Source organism: Ambystoma mexicanum, chromosome 4q (genome assembly GCF_040938575.1).
Source record: "Ambystoma mexicanum isolate Mex_15411 chromosome 4q, UKY_AmexF1_1, whole genome shotgun sequence".
NCBI classification, from domain to species: Eukaryota; Metazoa; Chordata; class Amphibia; order Caudata; family Ambystomatidae; genus Ambystoma; species Ambystoma mexicanum.
The window spans coordinates 362,563,148-362,579,591 of NC_090928.1; the positions used below are offsets into that span (position 1 = coordinate 362,563,148).

The 16,444-nt window shown below is 47.4% G+C and overlaps 1 protein-coding gene across 2 annotated transcripts in view; it reads right to left on the bottom strand.

The window, feature by feature from the left end:
• The window catches only part of LOC138468519 (centromere protein H-like), a 655,463-nt gene that overhangs the window by 76,652 nt on the left and 562,367 nt on the right, over nucleotides 1-16,444 (bottom strand). For both annotated transcript variants that reach the window (XM_069609017.1, XM_069609018.1), the window contains exon 8: nucleotides 14,422-14,473. In XM_069609017.1, coding sequence (XP_069465118.1) covers nucleotides 14,422-14,473 — 52 coding nt within the window. The remainder of the gene's footprint in view (nucleotides 1-14,421; nucleotides 14,474-16,444) is intronic.

Below are 16,444 nucleotides of genomic sequence, written 5' to 3' on the forward strand. Positions count from 1 at the left end.
GAGTCAACAGCGCCCGCTGCACTGCTGTAAAGATAAACTGTTAGGAGCAAAACGAGTGTGAGCGCCACTTCAAACCCAAAAAGGCGGCAGCCAACTTAAGCTAGTAAAACCAAAACGTTGATGCGTTACCGATGGAAATGTGAAGAGCACTTAATTGTCCTCAGAGTAAATCCATAGCTAATAATTCTTATTAATGAATGTGATTTCAAAAATGTATCCAAAGTGGTGCAACTTAAAAAATGTTTTAAAAAAAATAACTTTTAGCAACTAGGAATTCTTACTCCTGTATACTAAATGGGTGAGACGTCCCAAATCGATATTGTTAAGGTAAGAGGTCAGTGAAAAGTGAGTAAAAAGAGGTGGAAAAGGGGCGATGGGAAAGGTATTTGCACAAAAATAACTGCTTTTGCGCGCTGCCACTAACGTGTCAGTATGTTGTGCACATTATAAAGCTTTGTTCATGCTGTCTTCCCTAGTTATCAAGTAAGATCTTAAGGCGAATCTACTTGGAGACTGGTGACTGAATGGTGTGAGATAAGCTGGGTAGATTCATTGCTCTCTGGAAAGCCTATCTTTGGATAAATAGAGTGCATTCACAGTGTAAAATAAAAAAATACAAACATAAGGTGTCAATGTGGCATATCTCATGTTTTAGCTTGTTTATATATAAGAATACATCTACATCTTCACTAACAGACAAACAGTAAATTCCCATCCATCCTAACTAGTCACCATCCTTGGTGATGTAAATAAATCACAAAAAGCTATTTAAATCCTGGTCCTCATTCATCCCATCTCGGGAAAGGGAGTTCAATCTGTTGATCCAGAACGCCTCGCCTTGGGCTCTTTTCTTGACCTTCTGTCGTAGGTTGTGTGGATTGATGACTTCTAGCACTTGAAATGTTAATTGTGTGATGTTGTGTCCTTTATCTACAAAATGTTGTGCAACGTCTGAGGGCACATTCTTGTTGGTAATACACGATTTATGCTCCATCATTCCCATATGACTGAGGCCTCATTTAAGGAGCATTTCTCTCTCTAGGGGAACAAGATCGGCTCACTTTTAGTGCAACAGTCCCAAGTTGGCAGATTTAGAGTATTTTTCCCAATGATTAAGAAGAGATATGGCCCTTTGGCGGGCTCGGAAAGAGAAACGATATAATTTCAGATGTTCCACACACCTCTCTATGCTGATAACTGCTCCCCTGGTAGCTAAATTGCTTACCTCAATGTGATCCCAATAATAGCCCTCACTCTGGAGAAAAGGGATAACCTGGATCTCCCCATTTCAAAAGTGGTTGGTGAGGTTATCCAGAGACTAAAAGGTCAGCTAAAGTGCTGGTCCCAATGGATTCACATCTGCTTGTACAAGGAATGTGACTGCACACATCACAGGGTTATTCAATTATTAAAATTATATAGGCTGAATTACAGCTTTTATGGACAAATCTTGGATTACCATAATTCTTAAACAGGAAAGGGATCTCCAGTTATCTTCATCGTATAGACTAATTTCATTTTATGAAAAACAATGACAAGTACTATAGAAGCCTTCTGGATCGAGGCATTGAGACCTTGGATTCCCTTATTAGTGGACCCCAGTAAAGTGGACTTCAGTCCAAGCAGAAGTACCTTTGATAACAGAAATGAGGAGGGTTCTTCATGTAATTTATAAAGAGCCCACAGATCCCAACTCAAGGCAATCCTTCTCGTGCTTGATCCTGAGAAGGCTTTTGATCAGGTGCTTTTCGGGAGAATTGAAGCTGGCCTAGAAGAGATTTGGTTTAAGCCTTCACATTCTTAGAAGGATACAAGCCAACCACCATCAGCCTAGGGCCCGGGTTGCTATCAATGGTCAGTTTTTCCATTAAAGCTAGGAACGAAGCAGGGGTGACTTTCTTTCCCCACTTCTGTTGACACTCTCGGTGGTGAATTTCGCATCACATTAGGCAAAATGAGCAATAAGAAGTGTGAATTGGGGGATGGGAGAAGACTCTCAAAGTCTGTTTGCAGACTATGTGATCCTGATGAATAGGGACTATAGTAGTTTAGTTCTTCCTAAAATAGAGGAAATGAGACAGAACTTTTCAAAAGTGTTGTGATAAAAGGTCAATACGAGTCAAAGATGTTGAATCTCACACAGCAGATAAAGTGGTTTCTTCAAAACCAAGGTTTCACTTTCTGTGTGCCAAAACACTACGTTAAGTACCTAGAAATATACTTTACACACGGAATCTCACAATTAAATCATACTAACCATCCCAGTGTATTGAAGTCTATTCAAAAAGACGTTGGTAAGTATGCAAATCTTTACAACACAAGCGTTTTTTGGCAAGTAGCCATAATAAAGGTGAATGTTTTACTTAGTCTACTTTACCTCTTTTCTTGTTTTGTAACTCAGTGTTTATATATGGGTTTGCTGGCTATTTTAAAAACAAAATAAGGCATGCATCAGGCTCCTTTTTCTGTTTTGATTCCTAGTATTTTGACAATTCACTTTATAAAGGCCTATGTTAAGTAGTTTGTAACAAATGTGAGAGCTGGGTTCTTATACTCTTAGCGGTACCACCTTGCACTCGGGAATCAGATCTCTAAATGTTTGAGATTTGCATTCCCTTGATGTTACTGCAGCTTACTCCGCTGTAGTGGGAGGATCAGATTGTTTCAAAGATTAATGCTGTATCCAATTGGTAAAATAGTGAAAAATGCACTAACATTTTTACATATGCTCACTAATCTGAATATTGGTTGTTGGGCCTTTATGAGTACCCTTTAATTTAGGTTAAGATATAAAATATCTATAAGGTATTACTTCGAAATAATGGGTTACATAATTTGAAATGAAGTCACAACAATATAGATGTATCGTCCTGTTGTCCTATTTGATTGAACTTGTCTCATTTCAATGAATGTGGCCAGCAATATAATTTTAGATCAAGCATAGCCCACTCGCTTTTTAATCAAATTCTTCATAACCCATCATAACCCATCTAAGGGAATGTGGGGGTGCGGTTTCCACACAAATCTGTTGAGCAAGGGCTTTCACTAGGAATTGATTTGTTCTTTCAACTGAAGTTCCTGAAAAGAAATAGAAACCTGGAGGACATTCATTTTAACAAGTACCACTCTCTCAGACATCCAGAGGCTAGTTATTCTAGTGCTGAAGATCATTTCTGATTTATGTTCCTCATACACTATACTTCTTGTTAATTATCATCCTGGAGGTGCGGTGCAGTCAAGCGGGTGGCTCAAAATGCAGGCATAGGCACCAGTGCGAACAGTAACTAGAGGGCCAGGGATGGCAGAGCGCAGAAGCTTCTGGATGAATGAGAGGGCATAGATGTAGTGAAGTGAAAGCATTTCGATGGTGAGGAATGCAATGGAATTGCTCTGGATCCCTCTTGGAATAGCAATTTGGAAGGTCTGCCACTTGGAAAGCAGAATGTCGAAGACCCGAACGGCGAGAAGTTAGAAATGATGAACTACATACTGGCCCAGTATGATGCAGGAAAATACACTGAGATAAATGCGCTTCAAGGATGCTAAAATGCAGCAATAAAGGATTATATTTGAAACATGTGGCTAACAATTGTATACTGCAAGATACAAGATCAAAAGGAAGATGGAGAAACAAAGAACACTCTGCAAATCCTAAATGAAGGAACCATAAACTCTCTGGTCTTCCGGTGCTAAAGGTTAGATGTACATGAATGATACTCAGATACTGCTCAGGCTAAAGAAGAATACCCAGTGTTAAACCCAATCCATCAGTGCATGAATGGATAAACACCCTTGGTCTGAAAACTTCATTCCAACAAGATTAAGGTTCTGATATGGAGGCAACCCACATCTATCAGGAAACTTCCTATCTGGCTATCAGTGATGGGGTTGCCACTAGTTCCAGTTTTAAAGGTCACCAATCTTATCATTGACGATCAATTGACATTGTAATCAGAGCCAAAAGGTATCTAGGGTCTGCTTTGCTCAACTCAGTATTTCATGCAGACTTATCCACTGGGTTTGATTCAGTCACCAGGTTATGGTTATGAACGGTTACATCCCTTCATTATGAGATACTGCAACCTAGCATGCCTGGCTCTACCCAAGGAGGATTTTCTCAAATTACAAAGAATGTAAAACATGGAAGTATGCATATATAAACCCCAAAATGATCAGACAACGCACCAGCACTTTCCTAAAAACATTGGCTACCTGTCACTTGCAAGCTCACATTTAAGTCTAGGGCCCTCATTACGACCCTGGCGGAAATCGAAAAACGATGGCGGAAATGCAATACCGCCATCGAATAGCGCTCGGTGCGATTACGACCCGTCACCGTAAAGTACGATGCCATTAGCGACACCGTAGCGAACGCCAACGCTAACTGCACCAAGTACGCGCACGCGCGCCATGCCAAACCGTAATTACCACCATGGCGCAACGGTACGCGAATTCCGACCCTAGCGGACATGTACCTAACGCCATCAAGCATGGCGGAAAGTACCATTCCGCCATGGTGAGAAGTACGGCATCGCGAATCAACCGTAAACGGCCCTACTGAGTGCCTGTACACCACTCCCTGGCCACATTGCACAACTCCTCGTAGGTGCAATGAAGTCGCACTATGCAACCAGTGAAATGAACAAGTCACCCATGCATGCCAACAAACAAATGAATCCAGGGGCTCCAAGTGCCTTGTGAGTGGGCATCCATATCTGCCATGGCACCATTGCCGCACTGATGCAGCACAGGCATTTGAAGGTCCAAGTACAGCAACATGACCAGAAAAATGAGAAACAAAAACAGAATAGACATTTAATGCACCACAAAACCACCAAGGGCCATACAGCCATTAGGTCATGAACTCCTAAATACATTCCAGTATTGTGGGCTGCATCCGCAAGAAATGACCAGCTTCTGCTTGTGTGACGCCCTGTTCCATCATGGTACACAGGGGCTACACTCACGTCCAAAAAGGCAACACGGAAGCGCCTAGAACCGCAGGGCCGTCCCATCAGGTAGGCACTAGTCCAGCAGAAAGGACGATATGTTGCTCCTAGCCACTAGCACTGCGTAAGGGCATGTGGCCCATTGGCGATCGTCCCATAAGATCGTAATGGTGCTCCACTGATTGACACGAAGCAGCAGGTGTCGGGAGTAAAAGCCATCTGCAGGAGTGGCGTACAGATGGCAGCGGCAAAAGGGGAGGAGATACCTGTCACCCAAATGAAATGAAAAAGAATAGTATGGGCATCAGAACTACAATTGTATAACTCACTTCAATGATCACACTAAATCTACAGCCATATGCATGCTAGCCCACTCAAAAGGAATATACCCACCCAAAAATCACTTGCGAATCACAACCATAAAAATCGAGGTGAAAACAGCATTACAAACGAGTGTTTGTGTGCATGCGTCTGTGAAGACAGAATCCATCAGATGGGATTAGTAACGTGCATAGACACAAGTGCCTGAAAGTGCGTCGAGACAGGGAGGGTTCAACAAGGGCAGAAAGACGATGGTCCCACTATGGCAGCTCTGCATGACATAGCGCAGGGGAGGTGGATAGATTCCAAAAAGCCATGTACATGGCAAACTCTCCATCAAATCATCTGTCCATGCATCCATACATCATTCCCTCATCCCGGTATGAAAACGCCTGATTATTTACTCACATCACATTTGAAACTTCCATTGTGTCTGTGCGTAATGCAGTCTGCAAAATCCACTGTTCTCCAGCCCGGAATTCTAGTGTTGTGAAGTAACATGTATTTGGGAACGTCCTGCCTTTTTGTCCACTACGCTATTGCGCATCCCATACTATTCATATCAATCATAGCATACTCGCCATGGCCCCTGTCCCAAGGACATTAAACAATAGAATGTTATACTTGCAGTCAGACCTGTGGGCGTCTCCTCGCCGCTAGCTGAAAACCGAAAGCGCTGTCCTTCGAATTCCTCATTTGCAACATCATGTCAAAAAGGCATCTGTGACCGCATGAAATCACAAATCCATCCATGTAGTGCGGCAGTGTGTGTAAATGGCAACTGGCTTCACTCACAAATGGGACGCCCCGCCCGTCGGTGAACCTCGGTACGGTGCTCGCCCAAAGGGGATTGCAGCTGGCACAGGTGGAATGAATCACCACAGGTGGAGGCTATACAGCCTGAAAACACATAAATTGCACACCCAACCCCCTCCCACAACCACACCCGCTCCAAAATGCTACCGGCAGGACTAGCGATGTTGGCCCTGGGGGACCTGATAGCACTGCAAGTACTCCAACTTCAAGAAGAAGACGAACACCAACTACTACAACAACCGGCCGCACAGAGGAGACGCAGGAGGAGGAGGAGGGCAAGGCAGGGCCAGCAAGGCCCACCAGCACAGCCACTACCACCACGCAGGCAGCCCGCAATCCCACGCCTCCGAGCTCATCAATTCAACCTCACTGCTGAGCAGATCCACACCCTCTACCGTTTGGACCGGGACACCATAACCGCCATTGTGGACATGACACAGGCTGACCTTGTCAGCATGATAGATAGCCCAACCGCCATCCCACCCCTACTGAAGGTGGTGTCTGTACTCCACTTCCTGGCCACAGGCACCTACCAGCACACAGTCGGACAGTTGCATGGCATTTCACAGCCACTGTTCTCACGGACACTGTTGCAAGTGCTCGATGCCCACCTGAAGCACGCAGACGACTACATCTCTCTACCACGCTCGGAGCAGGAAATTACAAACACAAAAGTGGGATTCCATGCACTTGGCGGCATACCGGGTTGCATTGGTGCCATCGACTGCACCCATGTGGAATTGGTCGTCCCACATGCCATGGAGGCCCAGTACCGCAACCGAAAACAATTTCATTCTCTTAATGTACAAATGGTGTCTGACTCCAACAGGATCATTACACATTGTTGTGCCCGATTTCCTGGATCAACCCATGATTCTATGGTCTTGAGGAACTCTACAATACCACGCTACATGGAGCGACACGCAGGGAACAGATCCTGGCTACTCGGTGAATCTCATTTCATGCATGATAATGTGGGGTATGTGATGCGGCAATGACCTGGCAGGAAGGGGGGGGGGTGCGTACGTAGCAATGTCATTCCACAAACGTCCTTTATTGTCCACATACAGGTGATGCCGGGTATCCACTGAAGAGATGGCTCCTTACACCACTCCGGAACCCACAGAACCAGCCTGAGGAGGACTACAACCATGCCCACTCACGTACCCGTGTAGTCATAGAACAGGCATTCGGCCTACTGAAGACTCGTTTCCGCTGCCTCAGCAGGTCTGGCGGGGCACTCCTGTACCGCCATGAGAAGGTTGCAAAGATGGTCATGGCATGTGTCATGCTACACAACATGTGCGTGCGTAGAAATGTGCCCATGCCCCCTGACGCAGAACTGCAAGCACCTGAAGATGGTCATGATGAGGGTGGGGATGTGGCAGCACCTCAAGGAGTCCGCGAGGCACAGGAGGGCCGTGAAATTCGTCAGAGTATCATAGATTCATGCTTCTAGCACTCACGCCTGGTGGCTGATACATGGACACGGGACTTGTGGCACTGTGTGTGTCTGGAACATGCACAATATGGACTGTACGCCTATAAAGGCCTCGTACACAAAGATCAATGTCCACACATCTCATTGGATGAATGTGAAATGTTTATAGCATATGTGAAATTATGTTACACACCCCATCGACCCGCCACCCAAGTAAGCCCAACACACCCCCTCCACCCTCCTACCTCCCCCCCGAACACCAGTGTCCGCAGATGCTCATTGTCAGTGGGCAGACGCTATTGCAAGCCCCCTCTCCGGGTATCAGGGGCACCCCTGCCTGTGGAGCGCAGGTTCCTCCCAGATCTACGTTGGGGGCTGCCCTGGACGGAACTTGCAACGGATGATGTCTCTGCCTGCTCACGTCCATGCATGTCCCTAAGGGTTTGTGAGAGCTCAGTGAGCACACGGCGCACAGCGGCAAGTTCAGCACATACGTCTTTGGACGTCGCATGCAGTTCCCCCCTCAGGCTCTCGGTGCTTCTCTCCATTTGTACTTCCAGGATCTCGGTGCTTCTCTCCATTTCTGCCCTAAGCGTCTCAGTTGATGTTTCTATGGCTGCCTTAGTACCCCCACATTCATCAGCATGGTCCTTGAGGAGCGTGGCCAGTTGCTGCTGTTGCACGATCACCTGGTCGAGGGACTGTTGCCTCTGCTGTGCCATGGCCATTTGCGGTGGTGTCACAGAGGGGCTGGTCACCTCATGTTGCCTTGCCACAGGGCTTGTGGGGGATGGCCAGTCGTCGTCTTGTGGGTGCCACTGCGTGGTATCCTCATGGTGTACGGGATGAAACAAACAGGGGGATTGAGACAGGTCATGGATGGATCTTACTTCGACATCCCCGTCTTCTGTGTCGGAGCATGCTGCCATTAATGGGGTGTCACCTATGGTGCTGCTGCCACCAGAGGCAGTGCCTTCTGTGGCATCCATGGGGGGGACCTGTGGTGGTGCTGTTGTGGGCATGCTGGCTGCTGGGGTGCCTGTTGATGTTCCCTCCTGTGTGCTGCCACTTGATTTGTGCTGCTGCCGTGTCTTGATGCGTGCAGCTGAGGTGGAGGGTCTTTGGCCGTTGGTCTTGGCCCTCTTTGCAGGTGTGCTGGTAGGGGTGTCCTGAAGCTCGTCGTTTGAATCGGACCCTGTGGTGGAGTAAAGGAGGGCGAGCGTTATTTATGGGTCTGTGGAAATTGGAATGGCAATGTATCACATGCATTGGGGTGGTACCTGAGGGTGATTTGGGTCGGGGCCTTGGAGGTGGTTTCATTTTTGTGTGGATTGAGGATGCAGTTGTTTTGCAGCCTGCAGTTAGGGTGTGCCTGCTGCACGTGTAGAGGGTGTTTTTAGGGTTTTTGATTATTTATGTATTTAATGTGAGTTTTAAAGTGCGCTGTCAGGCCAATGTATGTGGACGTTCTCCTGGACATGTGTTACTGTTGCACTATGTGGACACATGGTACTTCACATGATTGGACATTGTGGATTTGGCATAGTATTAGTTGGCCCACCTACCGGATTCTTCGGATGTCTGCACTCCTTTCTCCATCCCTCCGACTCCCTCTATACTCTCCATTCCAATGGTGGAGGCACAGATTTCTTCCCAGGGGGTCAACTTGATGGGTGATTCCGATCCTCCCCCGGTAGCTGTGGCAATGTTGCGATTGGCGGATAGTATGCTCTCTACGCGTATCCGCAGGTCGTCCCATCGCTTTCTGCATTGCAGTGGGTTGCGGGGTGCGGTCCCCACCGCACTTACCCGCTGTGCCACCAGGGCCCATATGGCCTTCTTGTTCGCAAGTGCCGTCCTGGTCATTTGCGTGGAGAAGACGACGGCAGCATTCTCCTGGAGTGTCTCTGTAAGCACGGTGAGTTCCTCACGGGAGAAGTGGACCTGCCGCTTGCGGTCGCACGCTTTTTTCGCTACTTTTCCCATTTCTATTGCTTTCACTGGGGTGGATGACGGGTTGGGATGTGTCTCAGGGTAGTATTTTTAATGGTTGTGTGGGAATTCTGATTTTCTAGGTGTACGGCGTGCTGTTTCCTGTTCCGGGCCCATGTTTTTACTTCCGTTTCCGTATGTTTACGGTCACCGTACTTTCCGGTTGCCGCTCATTACGGTGACCGCTAAGATGGGTGGCGGAATTGCACCTAGGGCGCCGTACGACGGCGGTGAGGCGCGTTTTGGGGACATTTCCGCCATCGCGGACTTTGCACTTCCGCCATGGCGTGGTGCTCGTGCCCGATGGGTCGGAATTGGCCGCACTTTGCTCCGTCGTGCGATGGCGGAAACGCTATTTACGCTATGGCGGTCAGGTCAGTCACTTTCCGCCAGGGTCGTAATGAGGGCCTAGGTGTCTTACGCACTAAGCCTTTCATCAAACAGGCCCTAGCTTTTTGATCAGCAAGTCATTCCATAAGGCCCCCAATTGGAAGCAGAAAGGTAAAAACAAAACACAACGGTAGAAGTGTTTATAAGTCTATGAAATAAAGGCACAAATGAAGATCATCCACAACACAAGGGAGCTAAAGAGCTGTGTGAAATACAATTACCCTGTGGGCCCCAACAGGAAAGGGAGTGCAAATCAGAAAATGAACCGGCAGAAGAAGGGATGGAGCTAAATTTGAAATATGGTGTGCATAATTACCCCATTAGAGTAAGCAGGAATAAACAAATCTCAGAACAGAAAGTGTATGTGCACAAGCGAACTCCTTCACCTTTTGCGGTAACATGGGCAGAAAGAAGGCTATACTCTCAATAGAGGTGTGAATGTGATGCAGTAGCAACCCAAACTGCAAAGTATAACAGTCCAAATAAAAGGAATGCCCAAGATTCTATAAAAATATATACTTAAATTAAACGGACTAACACCAGAGTCGTACACCTGACGGGTCCCAACACAAGGGTCAGGCAGAGTCAGGCAATTACTGATAATTACACACGTCTGACTTCCATCACACTTCCCCTAAATACCTTCAACTCTCTCTTCCTAAATATCTTCCTTCCCGAGCCCTTCGCTCATCTGTCTCCAACTCCCTCAGGGTCAGCAGTTTCTCGAAGCAACGAGCTGGGGGTAGATCTCCCTCTGCGGCAGGGGCCTCCCTCTGGAACAGCCTTCCTGCCTCCCTGAAACTTGAGGAGAACCATCTTCGGTTCCGGAAGCACCTCAAAACCTTCCTCTTTGCTTCTGCTTTCTCTCTCCCTCTCCCCTGCTAAATTCTTCACTGAAACTGCACTGAACCTGTGCCTGGGCCACTCTCATCGACCTCGGTACTTGGCCCAGCCACTCTCCACTTGCACTGCCTCCCTGGCAACCCCTGCACTGTGGGACTGTCTCTGCATCCCTACAGCTCCCCCCTCCCAGCACTTGTCTGCACTTACCTTGCACTTGCCACCAGCTGGCCCTATTTATTTATTTATTTATATTCTACTTACCCTGTTCAGCACTCCCCCCCTCCCCTTCCCCTTGCACTTTTTCCCTTCCCCCCCTATCCCTGCACTTGCGCGATCTGAATGACACCTGGCCTAGTAGGATCGTTGTCCGTCTTCCCCTTGTTCCCCCCGCCCTGCCTCGTCGCGCCTTGAAACACTTGTGTATAGGCGCGTTACAAATGCCATATCATATCATAAAAGGCGGAGCATGAAAGCACACTCTGAGCGAGGCAAACCACACGCAGAAACTGCAGTTCCACAATGGCAGTTTAATGCAGGTGGAAAGACGGCTAGACCATTGTCGCAAGGAGGAAAGTACCCATGACCTCTAAAGACCGTTGCTTTCGTGAGCCTTGGAAAGTACGAAACCGAGGACCAGGAACTAAGACTGATCAAACCAGTACAGTGTGTCGAAGGTACCCGGGTCTCTCCCGAGTCGATAACCAAGGTGGAGGGGAGTGATTGCCGCTGAGGTACTGTCCTTGGCTCCTACAACAAAGCGGCATCAGAAAAGACAGCACAGCCGGTGAGTTGGAGAGACTGATAGACAGATACCAAACCAGCTAGTGTTTTGAACCAAGGTTACAAGTGGCAACATTGTACAAAGAGAACAGGGTGTGAGGCGTTTGCAAAGAGCGACGCAGATATAATTGGAAACTAAGAGGAGTAGTTGAACTTTATAAATGAACTTTGGGAGAAAAGATACCATACACAGATTGGTCCAGCGCCACGTGGGTGCTCATTCGAAAGTCTGTTAGATATCCAACAGATGTTGAATGTGAGAAAAAGGAATATTGAGATCAAAGTGGTCATGCAACGGGTCAAGCTAAACCCTGTGCACATTTGAAAGTCCTTGATAGTTTAAAATTACAACACAATTGGTCCAAGCCTGGATGAGGGAGACTAATTGAGTGAAAGAAAGGGATCTGACCCCCGGCTGAGGGGGTTCTGGGCTGAACTGCGAGTCACCCGAGAAAGAATTTTCATAGTTTGAAAAGGATCTGAGCCCGGAAAAGGGGTGTCAAATGTTGAATTTTCTGTTTTGAAAAAGGATCTGAGCCCGGCTGAGAGGGATCCAGGGTGAACACCCAAATTGAGTGCTGGAAAAGACTGTCTTATTTTTGTATACCAGGCCCTCTGAGTCAAAAGACTTCAAAGACGTAAAGAGGCTTGGACACAAAAGGTCTTGAACTATGAAAACGGAACTGTATCCTCGTGCCGCAGAAGCCAGAGTGTGTGCTTTGCTCGAGTGAACCGCCTTGTCCTGTGCTGAAAACATGGGGAAGGGAGGCCAACGGCCCGAACATCCTGACTTATCATTTTGTGAGCACTTCTTACTTTTTCATGAACATCACACCAACTTACTTTGTAAATTAGTGGTAAGGATTGGCAATCGGATTTTTAGTATAGGCCCTTTTTAATTTGACAAGACTCCACTAGGACTGCATTATTATTATTTGATGGGCGTCGCTTGCTCCTATTTGTAGATTTAAGTTTAGATAGGCATTTATCTCAACCTTGTGAAAGTTCAATAAACATCCTTGAACTGTGGTCACTTGCGTCAGTCTTACTGTTGATACCATGCCTTCCTTACATGAGCTAGCCAGTTTCTATAGACCAAAGATGAACCACTGGGGCGGTTAATCAATAATCCCTTTCACTGGTTTTGGCGGTACACCAACTGTGAACAAGGCTTCTAGGTACTGTACGTGAGGTTCGAACCTGCTTGAATGTGGTGGTCACATTGTTCTAGACAGGGAGCGTTGTCAAGCAAGGGTCGAACTGAAGGTCATTGCGATTTGAAGTAATGCTTGAAAATGGTCGGATTGTGAGGGTCATCTGGATCAGTTTGATGGATGGTTTGACAGCAAAAATGTTTGCACTGCTCTAAGCGGAAGGTTCAATGAGGAGCTTGAGGAAGTGGGGACCACCATGGTTGGACGGTCGTTCCATCGGGCAGATGCTAGTGACTGGATGCTGTGATGAATCACAGGATTTCGTCACTTATGCCCTGAGTGGAGCCCTTCCTTGTGAGATCATGGAGGTGAGCCCGCTACTCAATATTCCCGCTAGAGGTGGTGGTAAGCGGGATCTCACAGGGAGAGACTTCCCCTCTTGGGGACAAGGATTCCCGTTCTGTCAAGGAACTCCCCAACCTACTAGCATATCAGTCACACATAGCATCAGGGCTTCAGGAAAACCATCTTGACCCAATTAGTGTTTGTTATTGTAACATCTCTGAAGAAGGGGAAATCTTGCCTGACACCGAGACGGGGAAAGCCTTAAAGAACAGTGAAGATAACTTTTCTGACACTAAGACAGGGAACTTAAAAAGAGTGAATGAATGTAAAGGACTACAGCTACGTACTGCGGAAGCCTCATGGTAGTGTAATAAAAGTAGGAGTTGAACAATCATGGAGAGAGACCAGGGAAGTTCAAACCTTGGACTTGCCGGACACCAGCATGAAACCGAAGATCTTCTGTCGGGAGGATCAGCCTTGGAGAGAGAAGACACAGAGGCCTGTGTCATGCTGGGAAACCCAGACCCGAGAAAAGCAGCAGCAGAAAAGCAGTGGCGTGAACCGGGGAAGGTGGACCATGCAGTCTGTAAAAGGTGCAGAGACTGCTCCAACAGAGGCAATACCGAGCCACATCAAGAAGGAACAGAGGACCAGAAGGAACACAGAAACCCTTACAAAACAGGCGGAAAATAGCTTACTGACTGTGAAGGCTTGTCCAGGAGAAGACCATCATTCTCTTGGACCTTTGTGTTATTTTGCTTAGTGGTAGGGTTAGCCTAGATTAGCGTTGGGATTGTTTTGGAGTTGACTATTTGATGACAAGCATCCTAGTTCGTTTTCTGTTTGGTAGGGAAACCCCTTAAACTAGGGACAGAGAGGCCTTTCATCATCATTAAAATAAAGTAATAAACTTTTGGAAATGTCATCATTTGGTCCGTCTCCTTCTCTTGGCCTACCACAATGCGCAGTTTGATGCAGCATCAGATGCTGGTGGTTCGATGGAGCCACCAGGGTCGATTCGACTGGCACCTGAAAGTGGAATCTTTTATGGGGACAGGGGCTTCTAGAGAAACTATGGGTGAGGCCGATATGTAGGGTGGCTAAGAGGGAACTTCATCTGGGCTGGGTTCTGTCAAGCGTCACAGCAAGTTCCTGCCAGCTCAAGCATTTTATCCCTGAATTCATTTGGGAGCCAGGCGTGTCTGCATCAGTGCATATGTTTATTCTTGAAGGCCACGATCATAGAGGGTGCAAGTGCTACTTCCTGGCAACCTCAAAACCACACCCATGCTACTGAACCACAGTTCATGTGCACATTCCACTTCCCTACACCACATTTTCTCACACAACTGAGATTTGGCCATGTTCATGTGTGGCTGCAGCTACATACCAATCCTGTGTCTTCGTAATTCAAGGACCTTCTCTTCCAATTTCTGGTTATTCTGGAACAGAGTAAAAACATTAAGGTCAGGACGTTCCTCTTCTACATTCAATAATGGAGAAATCAGCACAAACGTCCTTCAGTAAGCAACGTTCTAGTAGTGAATTTAATTACAGTGTTTTATAGTATCTGACAGGGAGTGTCACCTCTATATCTCACTCCCCCGCCACCCCATAGCAACCCAGTCTTACTAGCGATCTCGCCGAAGCTCAGCAGGTAAACCCCCGAGCAGCTAAACAATTACCCACAGTCAATGGAGTTTCCCTTCCTTCGACATCTTGGTTTCATAGATGTCTAGATAAAACACCACAAGCTTCTAAAATAAACCTGCTAAGAACCAAAAATGGGGAAAATACAAGTGATAAATAGGCTAGGAAATGTCTGGATTCATTTGTATTATATGGCCCTCGTCAATGTCCACCATATTATACGCAGTCCTTTTAGCGTTTTAGTATTTTCTCTTCTCCAAAGGGATTACCTGGGTAACAGATCAAGTCCTGGAATAAAAGTGTGCTTTCGAGGACACCTGTTCGTTTTTTCTTTGGTCATTACTATGGCAATTGCAAATGTTTTCCTGCCAGATGTAGATTCCCCCTGTACCCCAACTTTATAGTACTTACATGCTACCGAAATACTGTTTGTATTATGTGTTCCCATGGGATGGTTCAATCTATATGATATGATATGGCATTTGTAACGTGCCTATACACAAGTGTTTCAAGGCGCGACTAGGCAGGGGGGGAAACAAGGGGAGACAGACAACGATCCTACTAGGCCAGGTGTCATTCAGATCGCGCAAGTGCAGGGATAGGGGGGGAAGGGAAAAAGTGCAAGGGGAAGGGGAGGGGGGGAGTGCTGAACAGGGTAAGTAGAATATAAATAAATAAATAAATAGGGCCAGCTGGTGGCAAGTGCAAGGTAAGTGCAGACAAGTGCTGGGAGGGGGGAGCTGTAGGGATGCAGAGACAGTCCCACAGTGCAGGGGTTGCCAGGGAGGCAGTGCAAGTGGAGAGTGGCTGGGCCAAGTACCGAGGTCAATGAGAGTGGCCCAGGCGCAGGTTCAGTGCAGTTTCAGTAATTTCAGCAGGGGAGAGGGGGAGAGAAAGCAGAGGCAAAGAGGAAGGTTTTGAGGTGCTTCCGGAACCGGAGACGGTTCTCCTCAATTTTCAGAAAGCCAGGAAGGCTGTTCCAGAAGGAGGCCCCTGCTGCGGAGAGAGATCTACCCCCACTCGTTGCTTGGAGAAGCGGCTGACCCTGAGTGAGTTGGAGGCGGATGAGCGAAGAGCTCGAGAAGGAAGATATTTAGGACGAGAGAGTTGAAGGTATTTTGGCCCAAGGCCCCAGAAGGCCTTGTGGACAATGCAGAGGGTTTTGAACTTGATCCTCGCAGCCGCTGGGAGCCAGTGAAGCGATTGCAGTCCTGGAGAGATACGGTCCCTGGGCTTGAGGCCAAGGACAAGTCTCGCAGTCCTGTTCTGGATGAGTTGCAAAGGGCGGAGAGTAGAGGCAGGAAGATTTAGGTAGAGGCTGTTACAGTAGTCCAGCTTCGAGAGAACCAGGGCTCTAGAGACAGTGAGCTTCTGGGGGAAGGAGAGGAAAGGAAGGATGCCTCTGAGGAGGTGTAGCTGGTAGTGTGACTTCTTAGAGACATCAGAGATGTGAGGAGAAAGGAGAGTGTGGAGTCGAAGATGAACCTGAGGTTTTTTGCCTTGCAGGTAGGAGCAGGAAGAGGGCCAAGAGAGGCCTGCCAGAGAGCTGCAGGGAAGGCGGGAGTGGGTGTGCCGATGAGTAGAATCTCAGTCTTACTGGCATTAAGGCAGAGGTCATTTGCGGCACACCATTCCTGGATAGCAGAAAGACAGTCAGAGATGAGGGAAGGAGAAGGGGAGGCCGATGGTAGCCTGAATATGAGCTGGGTATCATCCGCATAGCACTGAAAGTTGGGGCAGAGAGCAGTGATGCGGTGGGCAAG